This window comes from Manihot esculenta, chromosome 12, assembly GCF_001659605.2.
Source record: "Manihot esculenta cultivar AM560-2 chromosome 12, M.esculenta_v8, whole genome shotgun sequence".
NCBI classification, from domain to species: domain Eukaryota; kingdom Viridiplantae; phylum Streptophyta; class Magnoliopsida; order Malpighiales; family Euphorbiaceae; genus Manihot; species Manihot esculenta.
This window is the reverse complement of record NC_035172.2, coordinates 35050075-35062295: the sequence shown is the minus strand read 5'-3', so window position 1 is coordinate 35062295 and position 12221 is coordinate 35050075. Positions and strand designations below refer to the sequence as shown.

At 25.4% G+C, this 12221-nt stretch overlaps 1 protein-coding gene across 1 annotated transcript; it reads left to right on the top strand.

The window, feature by feature from the left end:
* The first annotated feature begins 9755 nt into the window (after positions 1-9755).
* LOC110628594 (cytochrome P450 71A1) lies at positions 9756-11552 on the top strand. The gene is made up of 2 exons (XM_021775345.2): positions 9756-10712; positions 10821-11552. The coding sequence occupies exons 1-2, from the start codon at positions 9831-9833 to the stop codon at positions 11424-11426; spliced, it is 1488 nt and encodes a 495-aa protein (XP_021631037.1). The 5' UTR covers positions 9756-9830; the 3' UTR covers positions 11427-11552.
* Positions 11553-12221: the final 669 nt, after the last annotated feature.

Here is a 12221-nt window from a genome sequence, read left to right as displayed (position 1 = left end):
TAAGTTTAGGATCAAAGTGTAATTTATACAATATAAAGAATTTAAGTGTTCATAGAAGTGTTTTAAGTGTTTGAAATATTTATTCTCTTTTTTAACTAGTTGACTAACGAAACTATAGATAGAAAACCCTAATTCAGATGGATAGAGAAATTTAAGTCCAAAAATTATTAATTAGATAGTTGACTAACTAGTTGATATTTTCAGTGGCAATGAGAATCAGCCGTTTATTGATAGAATGATTTTGTCCAAAAATTATTATTAAGTCCTTATGTATCACTAAAATTAATTGGTTATTTCTTATTTATTAAAATATCAATCAAAATTTTAAATATTTTATAAAATTAAAATTTTTCATTAAGCTCGTAATTTTAATTATTTATATTATTTATTAATTTTAATTAAATTCATTAGATTTAAATTATTAAATATATAATTATATAAAATTAATTTTTAATATGATTCCAGTTTGATACAATTACAAAATCAATAGATTTAAATTATTAAATATATAATTATATAAAATTATTTTTTTTAATATGATTCCAGTTTAGTACAACTACAGTTAAAAGAATTATATTTAATTAATTTTTCATACAGTTCCAATTTAGTATAATTACCGTCTGAAAAATTATAATTAATTTTATATAATTGTGTAAATTTAATTTTTTCTATACAATTTCAGTTTAGTATAATTACAATTCAGAATTATAATTAATTTTATATAATTATATAAAATTAATTTTTTAATATGATTCTAATTTAATAAATTAGAAAAAATATAATTAATTTTATATAATTGTATAAAATTAACTTTTTATACAATTTTAATTTAGTATAATTTTTAAACTATAAATAATTTTAATTTAAAATTTTCTCTATGGTTTCTTTGTAAATCGAGTCTCTTGTATTTTCTTTTTTAAATCTAAATTTTTCATAATAAAAATGTATTTCAATACTATTTTTTTTAATTTTTTCTTAATTTAATTAATTTATCATGAAAATAAAAAAGGGTAAAGTAACCTTGTGTTGATTTTTTTCTATTTTTAAATGTAAGATTTTTTTTTTCTGCATGTAGAAAAAGAATAAAAAAATAAATCAAATTACTGGGAGGTTTCGTGAAGTGCTTCTTTAGGAGTTAAACTTTCATTTGTCCATATTTCGAGAAAAAGTATCTTACTTTTCATTTCTATTTTCATAAGAATGAACACTATGATTCGCATTTCGAATAGGCATTATCAAAGCTATTTATCCCGTCAAAGATCAGGATAGCCGAAAACAATGATCGTATCGTCTTGTGTTGAAACTGTCGAGAAGTCGGTAATTTCCGGACAGTTAATGTATTAAAGGATTTGGTTAGTAGATATAAATCGGACATTTTATTTTTAATGGAAACAAAAGCTCTTAGTTATCGATGGAATTTTTTTGTAATCTTTTATATTTTGATGGTTGTTTCTCAGTCAATAGACAAAAATTAGGAGGAGACATTTCGTTAATATGGAAGAGTCATATGTTTGTTTCTATGGTTGACTTTTCTTTAAATTTTATTGATTTGGTTATTTCGGAAGGTAATGTTGAATGGAAATTTACTAGTTATTGTGGGTTTCTGAAATATTTCTGGTAGATGGGTCGTCATGCTATTTTAACTGCTCATATTTTAGTTAGAGAATTTATTAGGTATGGTCGTCTCTCTGTTTGACGATACAATTAGTAGTTTTACTTTAAAAAACACTATAAATAATTCTATATAATTGTATAAAATTAAATTTTAAAGTATGGTTTTAATTTATTATAATTACAACAATGAGAACTATAATTAATTTTATAATTTATATAAAATTAATTTTTTGATATCGTTCCAGTTTAGTATAATTACAGTTCAGAAAATATAATTATATAAAATTAATTTTTAATACTATTTTGGTTCGTACATTTATAGATTAGAGAATTATAGTTAATTTTATATAATTGTATAAAATTGATTTTTGATCCGGTTCTTAATTAATACGATTACGGTTTAGAGAACTATAATTAATTTTATATAATTAGATAAAATTAATTTTTTGAAATGAATCTAATTTAGTACAATTACAAGTAGGATAACAATAATTAGTTTTATATAATTATATAATATTAATTTTTTGATATTATTTCAGTTTAATATAATTACCATTTAAATAACTATAATTAATTTTATATATTTATATAAAATTAATGTTTGATACAGTTTTAATTTAGTACAATTACAGAATAATTATAAATAATTTTATATAATTACATAAAATTATTTTTGAATATAGTTTTAGTTTAGCATAATTACTGATCAGAGAATTATAATTAATTTTATATAATTATATAAAATTAATTTTTCAATACGTTTTAATTTTTTAAAGGATTATAATTAATTTTCAATACAGTTTAAATTTAATATAATTATAGTTGAAAAAACTATAATTAATTTTATATAATTATATATTTAATAATTTAAATCTATTAAATTTGATCAAAATTAATAAATAATATAAATTATTAAAATTATATCAACTAAATAATATAAATAATTAAAATTACATGAATTTAAAAATATAAATATGAATGTTGAAGCTTTATTTTTATTTTTATAATAAAAATTATTCAATTAGTTTTAGTAATATATAAAGATTTAATAATAATTTTTCAACAAAATCATTTCTCACAGAATATCTGACATCGCTGCCATTTTCATTTACCATTCATTGGCGTTTTCATGAGTATAACTTCATTAGCGTTTTCAATGTTTTTTAAAAATGCTAAATTAATTAATATTTTCTAGAGCAAACATTACTTTTATAAATTATTTTCATATAAATAATTTTTGAAAAAAATATTATTTTAATAATTATCCCATAATAACAAACATTATTAAGTTGGCCTGCTGTTTAATTAATTGTCAACATTGCGTCGGTAGCTACCTAATCATCATGTCAAAACAAAAACAAAAAGAAAAAAAGAAATGCTTGGACCCATGAGTCGCGGTGTTTAATTCTCTACCTAGCACTCCCATGAAAATGTTATAAAATTAGTTTAAATTTTAAAAAATTTTATAATTATTAAAAATTTTATAATTATAATGGGTGCAAATTTTATGATTATTAAATATTTTATTTATAAAATTTAAATATAATATTAAATTTCTTCATTATGATTTTATTATATTATTTCAAAATTTTTATAATCATATATAACGGTTTTTTCACTATTTCTTTTATTTTTAAAAAATAACAAATTCTATTTTTCTATATTATTTTTTATTCTTTATATTTTATATTGGATTATAAATTAGAGATAAATTCTTATTATACTAATTCTAAAATTTAAATTTCATAAGAATATATTTAAACTTGATGGATTATAAAATAAATCATTAAGTACAGTGTTCAACACGACTCAGATTTTATTATTTTATTTTATTTTTTCAACAATTTTAAGGACTTATCTTTACACAAATGAAACCAAATGTTATCACTGTCTCTGCTTTTGCACTGTCTACTGCTCTATACGCCAAATCTTTTTCTGACATCTCGAAGATTAAAAATACAAACAGGAGGGAACTTAAAACTGCAAAAGGTAAAGAGCTAGCTACAAGAGCAAACCTTATACGAGGAAAAGTGCACAAATGAAATAACATGTACGAAAATAAGAAACCTGATTACCAATCTAAATTTAATAATTCCATCTTTAAAAAGAAAATATATTGTCTTGTATGTGGTAAGTCGGGTCATAATGCATCCAGTGCAGGAAAAGAGTGATAAATGACAATCCTTCTAAACCAAAAGTGAATTTAGTTGAAAGAGATGAAATTATTGCTGCGGTCATTCCTCAAACTTTTCTTGTAGTTAATGTGCAATAATGGGTAGTAGATTTTGGTGCGACTAGGTATATTTGTACAAACAGAAATGCGTTTACCTCTTACTCTATAGTGGAAGAAGGAGAAGAACATATGTACTTGGGTAATTCTAGGACTACTAATGTCCTTGGTAAAGGGAAAGTTCTTATCAAACTCACATCTGGCAAGACCTTGACACTTAATGAGATATTTCATGTACCTAATATAAGAGGTAATTTAATTTCTATAGCTCTATTGGGAAAGGTTGAGATTAAGATGTCTTTTGGGTTAGACAAAATTATACTGACTAAAAATGATATTTTTATTGGAAAAGGTTATTGTAATCAGAGACTTTTTATTCTCAATATTTCTACAATAACAAATGGAAATGTATCTTCTTGTACTTTATTGCTTGATTCTTTTGATTTATGGCATGCTAGATTAGGATATGTTAGTGCTTCTTATATTAAAAAAAATACAATATTTTGGTATAATATATGGCACGGGTAATACATATTTAAATAAATGTGAGATTTGTGTAGAATCTAAGTCAACAAAAAAAATCATATTCAACTACACATAGAGAATCTGAATTGCTTAGTTTAATACACACAGACTTAAGGGATTTAAAACAAATTATGACTAGAGGTGGTAAAAAATAGAGAAAATTACTTTTTAGTCCCTGAGGTTTAACGTAATTAATACTTCTGTCCCTCTATTTTGGCGACCCAACACTTAAGTCTCTCACTTTCTCTTCTGTCCAAATTCGTAGTCCTTCCGTCCAAAGTAGCCGTTTGGGATACGTGAATTGACAAAATTAACCCTCACTAAAAGTCTCACTATTTCAAAATCCTTAACTAAAAGTCCGGCTATTTCAAAATCATGAAACCCAAACTCAATGTCTCTTCACTGTAGATTCTTCACCATAACTCCTACCCTTTTTGCAACTCTCAAATAATGCTTCAGGGAGAAGAAAGATGGAAAAGAGAAAAAAAAAAAAGAAAAATCAATAATGTCAAAATGAAATAGAGAAAATACGAGGGAGAACAAAGATGAAAAAGAGAAAAAAAAAAAAAAGAAAAATCAACAATATCAAAAAGAAATAGAGAAAATATAAGGGAGAAAAAAGATGAAAAAGAGAAAAAAAAAATCAACGATGTCAAAAGGAAATAGAGAAAATATGAGGGAGAAAGAAAGATGAAAAAAAGAGAGAGAAAAAAAAAAGAGGAAAATTAACAATGGATAAAAGAAAATGGAGAAGATATGAAAGAGAAGAAAGATAGGGATTTCACGTTGAAAAGAGGGTATTTTTGGAAAAAATTATCACTTCTCAGCTTTGACTCTTTGACCAAACGGCTTAAATGGACTGAAGGACTATGAATTTGGACGGAAGAGAAAGTGAGGGACTTAAGTGTTGGGTCGCCAAAATAGAGGGAAAGAAGTGTTAATTACGTTAAATCTCAAGGACTAAAAAGTAATTTTTTCTAAAAAATATTATGTGACTTTTATTGATAACTATTCTAGATGTACTAAAATATATTTGTTTAGAAACAAAGATGAAACATTTGATGTGTTTCAATTATATAAAGTTGAAGTAGAAAATCAATTAAATAAGAAAATAAAAAGGATTAATTCAGATAGAAGTAGAGAATATTTCTTATTTAATGACTTTTGTGAAAAAGAATGAATAATTCATGAATTTACTCCACCCTATTCACCTGAATCTAATTGAGTAGCGGAAAGGAAAAATAGAGCATTAAAAGAAATGATGAATGTTTTATTAATAAGTACTTCCTCACCTAATAACCTTTGGAGGAAATTTTATTATCTGCTTGTCATCTATAAAATAGGATATCCTATAATAAAACTGATAAAATATCCTATAAACTTTGAAAAGTTATACACCTAATTTAAAATATTTAAAAGTGTGGGGTGTCTTGCTAAAATAATTCTTCCTGATCTTAAGAAACAAAAAATAGGTTCAAAAACTTTTGATTGCATGTTTATAGGTTATGTTGAACATAGTGCTGCATATAGATTTCTTGTTTTGAAAAGTGATGTGCTTGATTGTAACTCTATAATTGAGATAAAAAAAGCTGAGTTTTTTTTGGACATATTTTTCCTTTAAAAGTTGAGAAAATTTCCCATGCACCTAATGAAAATCATTTTGAAAATAATAATGAAAATTTAAGAAGAAGTAAAAGACAAAAAAAAAAAGAGACTTCTTTTGGAAATGACTTTTACACTTATTTTCTGAAGCTCCTTTTTGGAAAAAAATAATTAAAGCTGAAATTGATTCTATTACTCAAAATGTTACTTGGACTTTAGTAGACTTGCCTCAAGGAGCTAAACCTATTGGTTGTAAATGGATTTTCAAAAGAAAATATAATCTAGATGGGTTATTTGAAAAGTATAAAGTAAGGTTAGTAGCAAAAGGTTTTTCTCAAAAATAAAATATAGATTATTTTGACACATTTGCTCTTATAGTTAGAATTTCTTCTATTAGAGTATTAATTGTTTTAGCTTTTATACATAAACTTGTTATTCATCAAATAAATGTTAAAACAGTTTTTTTAAATGGACTCTTGGAAAACAAAATTTATATGGTACAACCTGATGGTTGTATTATTTCTGATCAAAAAAATAAAGTCTACAAACTTCTTAGATCATTATATGGTATATGTAGATTTAGTAGGTATAAACATAATCTCAATAACGATTATTGGGCTGCACTAGTTAGACTAATGAAATATTTGAGAGATACCATAAATTATGATATTTTATATAGTGGATTTCCCTCTGTATTAGAAGGATATAGTGATACTAACTGGATTTCAGATTCAGATAAGATAAAATTCACTAGTGGCTATATATTCACTCTAGGAGATAGTGCAATTACATGGAAATCAACCAAACAAAATATCATTGCTAAATCCACAATGGAGTCAGATTTTATTGCACTGGAATTAGTTGGAACTGAAGCTGAGTAGCTAAGAAACTTCTTAGCAAATATTCCGTTGGGAATAAAACAAACACCATCTGTATCAATGCGTTGTGATTGCCAAGCGGCAATAACTATTGCAAAAAATAAAACTTTCAATGGTAAGAATAGACATATTCGTCTGAGACATAATGTTATTAAGCAGCTGCTGAAAGATGAAAATATTTTCATTGATTATGTGAAGTCAGAAGTGAATTTGGCCGATCCCCTGACCAAACCTGTAGAGAGAAAACTAATAGATGAAACATCGAGAGGAATGTGACTTGAGCCACTTTGAAATTTACAGTGATGGAAACCCAACTTTTGTGATTGGAGATCCCATGAAAAAGATTTATATGGATAATAACAAGTCACTTATTAGTTTTGATAGCACTATTTATTATTGTCCATTCCTATAGTGTAAGAAGTGCTAGACTGCATTAATGAGAGGATGAGATGAAAACTCTTAATGATATTCATATCCCTTATGGGTATTGTATAAATTGCAGTATACACTTGATGATATCACCTATATAAGTGTGGAGTGGGGCTGTTTCTATGAGATTGTGGTATAATCTCTATAGCACTTATAAACTACTATGCACACGCATGGTCTATTAGCGCAAAACAGCATTGACAACAAGATATATGGAGTGTTATGAGATTGATAGAATATTAGCATACAAAAAAAAGAGTTTTTGGTTCATAGAAACAAAAGTTTCACCAATTACTCTATATGTTAAGTCTTATTAATCTAGATTTGGTTCATAATGTAAAAGACACTAGATTTGAAACATATACACTAAATTTTTAAATCCAGCAATAAAAAATCTTTTGAAATGTGTAGGTGATTGTTGTAAAATTAGTTTAGATTTCAAAAGATTTTATGGCCATTAAAAATTTTATGGTTATTGAAAATTTTATAGTGATTAAATATTTTATTTATGAGATTTAAATATAATATTAAATCTAATTATTATGATTTTATTATATTATCTCAAGATTTTTATAATCATATATAACGGTCGATTTTTTCACTATAAATAGTCTCCATTTTTATAAAGATAACGAATTCTATTTTTTTACTTTATTCTCTATTTTCTCTCTTTTCTATTAGGTTATAAATTAAAAATAAATTTTATTATTCTAATCCTAAAAATTAAAATTTAAAAAAATTTATTTAATTTTAAAAAATTACAAAATAAATTTTTAATAACAATATTTAACACAACTCAAATTTTATCATTTTATTTTATTTTTCGTTTCAGTCACCATTTACGGCAACTAAAGGTTTGTTAGTATTATTGGTAAAACTGCTATCAAAAAAAAAAAATTTTTTTAATATATTATTTAAAATTATTTTTTAACATAATTTAATTATAAAAATATTAAAATAATAATATAATTTTTTAAACTGCCTTTTTTCAACCATGTTTAAATGATATTTTTTAAATGATTTTGAGCCACAAAGAAAGATAAGATTAATTCAGACGTACAAACAGACAGAGATCTTGAGGAAAACGTGAAATAGCATTAATTATATATGTGGCCCAAAAATGTCTTTTACAAAGTATGAATAATAGTTAAATTATTACTTTGCATAGTAAGGAACAACAAAGACGTCTCATTGGCTAATTTTATAAAAAATATATATAAAATAATTAATAAATTATTAATCATATGAAATATCGACTATTGTAAACGATAAAATGTCGGAACCGTTATCTTCCATTGAAGAGTGTGGACAGTGGTTAAGCTGTCACTTTATGCAATATGGAACCAAAAAAAAATTCTCACGTGCTAATTTTAATATGAAAAAAAGTTGAATTAAAATCTTTATACTTTTTTAAATTTAAAATAAGGTAAGATTTAATATAATATTATTTTTAAATATGTTTTATAATAAAATTTCACTTTTGTAATTTTAAAATTATTGATTATAATTTTATTAATATTTTATTATTAAAAAATATATTATATTATATGAGAACTTATTTAATTTTAAATAAATATATATATATATATTTGAAATAAAAGACTGAAAATTATGAGATCTCTTAGATTTATTAAGATATACTTTATTATCAAATTAAATCTGTGAGTGCGTATATATATATTTGTCTAAAAATTATATCAGACTTATTTAATTTTTTACAAATATTTAATTTAACTTATTTATATTTGAAAAAAGAAATTGTCGCCTGGCCTCTTCCCTTCCCTTTCCTTTCAGTCTCCTTTTTAATATATATTATTATAAAATTAAAAGTATAAATTAATATTTTATATATTTATTTGAAAAAATTTTAAATTAATTTATTAATTTATTTCTAAAATTTTTACTCTAAATTTTAGAAATAATAGTCACCTAAGTTCATTATTTAAAAATTAGTTAACAAATTATAATTTATCGATAATTTATATAAATTTAATTCAATAGTCTTAGTTATACTGTGATAAATTTAAAAAAATTAATTTATTATAAAAAATTTAAAATATTTCATATAAATATAAATTATTATAAATATTTATTTGTTTGAGTTCATTTGCAAGGGTTTTGATGCACTGGAATATAAGGTACAATTTTGTCCCCCTCTTTTTGGAAGGCATGCAATATTCCCTTAATTATGCTATGTCATCCATTTGCACTCTTAATTAACATGTTTTTTCTTTTTCTGCAATATTAAAATTTTAATAATTTTATTAATTTTAATAAATTAATAAATTTTTTCATATTACACGAATTATAAATAGTAAAATAGTTGAAAGCTAAAATTAACATAATAATCAATTAATAGATTTTTTAATATCTAAAAAATATTTTAATATATTTTAAAACAATAGAAGACATAACAGTGACTGTTCTATTTATTAACTCAACCAATTTCAACCTTATAAATCAGTGGGAGATGCACACAGAAACACCAAACCATTAGTGTTAGGAAAAGCTTTTGTCAAACTCTTGGGACGTTATTGAGTTCACAAGCTACAATGGTTTCACTTGTCTTCCTTGCATTAGTTGTCCTAAGCTTCCTCTTGTTTCTTCTCCGAAATCGCAAAACAAAAACAGATCCTCATTTCCCACCAGGTCCTCGAGCTCTTCCCTTCATAGGCAACTTGCATCAACTTCATAACTCAGCCTCTTTTATCTCTCTATGGAAACTTTCTCAGAAGTACGGACCTCTAATGTCTTTGCGCATGGGCTTTGAACCAGTTCTAGTTGTTTCCTCAGCCAAAATGGCTAAAGAAATAATGAAAACCCATGACCACATTTTTTCTGCCAGGCCTTCCAAGCATAGCCAGCAGAAGTTGTCCTACAATGGCTTAGACATAGGCTTTGCAGCTTATGGTTCTTATTGGAAAGAGATGAAGAAAATATGTAAAGTTCATCTCTTTAGCTCCAATAGAGCCAGAAGTTTCCGTCCCATTAGAGAATCTGAAGTTTCCCATATGCTTGGGGAGATCTGCGGTTTAGCTTCTGCTTCCCGACCTGTAGATATCACTGAGGCTATCATGTCTCTTGCAAATACTATAATCAGTAAGATTACTTTTGGGCAGAGGTACAAGAAAGAAAATAGTAGATTTCAAGCTTTACATATAGAAGCTGAGACCCTTTTCACGAGCTTCTTCGTTTCAGACTATTTTCCTCTCCTGGGTTTTGTTGATAAACTCACTGGATTGATCCATCGCTTGGAAAAAAATTTCCAAGAATTTGACATTTTCTATGACAAGATTATCCAAGAACACCTTGATTATGATAGATCAGAGCTTGATGATCATTCAGAAGATATTCTTGATGGCTTACTTAAACTCCGGAATGATACTTCTCTCAAGTTTAAAGTCACATTTAATCACATCAAAGCAGTGTTAATGGTTATTATTATATTATTTTTTAATGAAAAAAAATTTTTATACACTGTTTGAGTTCATTAAATAATACATTTCTTCTTTTTTTTATTATTTTTTTTCCAAATGTTGCAGAATATAGTTATTGGAGCAACAGACAATAATGCAGCAACTGTGATTTGGGCCATGACATTCCTGATGAAGAATCCTACAAAAATGAAGAAAGCTCAAGAAGAAGTCAGAGGTTTAGTTGGAAACAAAGGTTTTGTAAATGAAGATGAAATCCAAGAACTATCTTATCTGAAAGCTGTGGTGAAAGAGACAATGAGATTACAACCTGCATTTCCCATAATCCCAAGAGAAACAACTGAGGATTGCAATTTAGATGGGTTCAAAATCCCAGCAAAAACTACAGTTTATGTGAATGCATATGCAATTGGAAGAGACCCACAAGTTTGGGAAAATGCACAAGAGTTCTGTCCTGAGAGATTCATCAACAGTTCTGTTGACTTGAAAGGACAAAATTTTGAGCTAATCCCATTTGGAGGTGGGAGAAGAATGTGTCCTGGTGTAAGTATAGCACTTCCAACAGTGAAGTTAGCTCTTGCTAATTTGCTTTACAAATTTGATTGGGAGATGCCTTTTGGAATGAGCAATGAAGACTTGGACATGGAAGTGGTACCAGGCCTTGCCATCCACAAGAAAAATGCTCTTTGCCTCATGGCAAAGCAGTACATTTGAGAACCTTAAGAATTTTAAGTGTGCTTTGCATTATGCTTTAATTAGTAAGTTATTTTTAGTTTGCTATAATTGTGTCCTCGTGGTTAGTATTGGTCAGATGGATCAATGTTAAATCCCTTCGAAATATGGCGCTTCGACTTCTATACTATAAAAAATTAGAATTGTATCTTTGTTAATAGTCAAAACCTTTAATATGATAATAAGTGCTCGATTTTACTTTTGATATTAGAGTTAAAGTCATGATTTTGAATCTTAACAAGTATCGGAGGGAAAATTATTAATTAAATATATCAATATCTTGTGACCCGAAAGCAATTAGTTTTAAATTTTACTGCAGATTTGGAGACCTAACTTTTGTTGCCGATGTCTGATAGAGATCCACGATAATTTTTTTGAAAAAAAATTTCGAGACGCACAACTTTCAAAAGCGTAATGAGGGTCATAGACCTAGTCACAAAGTTCGATATAAAAATCCTATCGAGGTCAATTTTATATTTTAATTATTTTTTTTGATATTTTAAATATTTTCATAATTTTACATATTAGAATTTTATTTTTATTATAAATAATCTCCATTATTATTAAAAACATACTTTCCAAATTTTTGAGATATTTCAATAAAACTGTTTGTCTTTTAACTTATATTTTCTCTTATATCGTCTTAGTCAAATAATATTAATTAAAATTTTTGACAGAGTCTAATTAATCATTTATGATCCTGCATAAATTTCTTCCAAATCATAGCATTTAAATTGTTCAACTATAAGAAAATAGAATAGCGTTTACACTAATAGT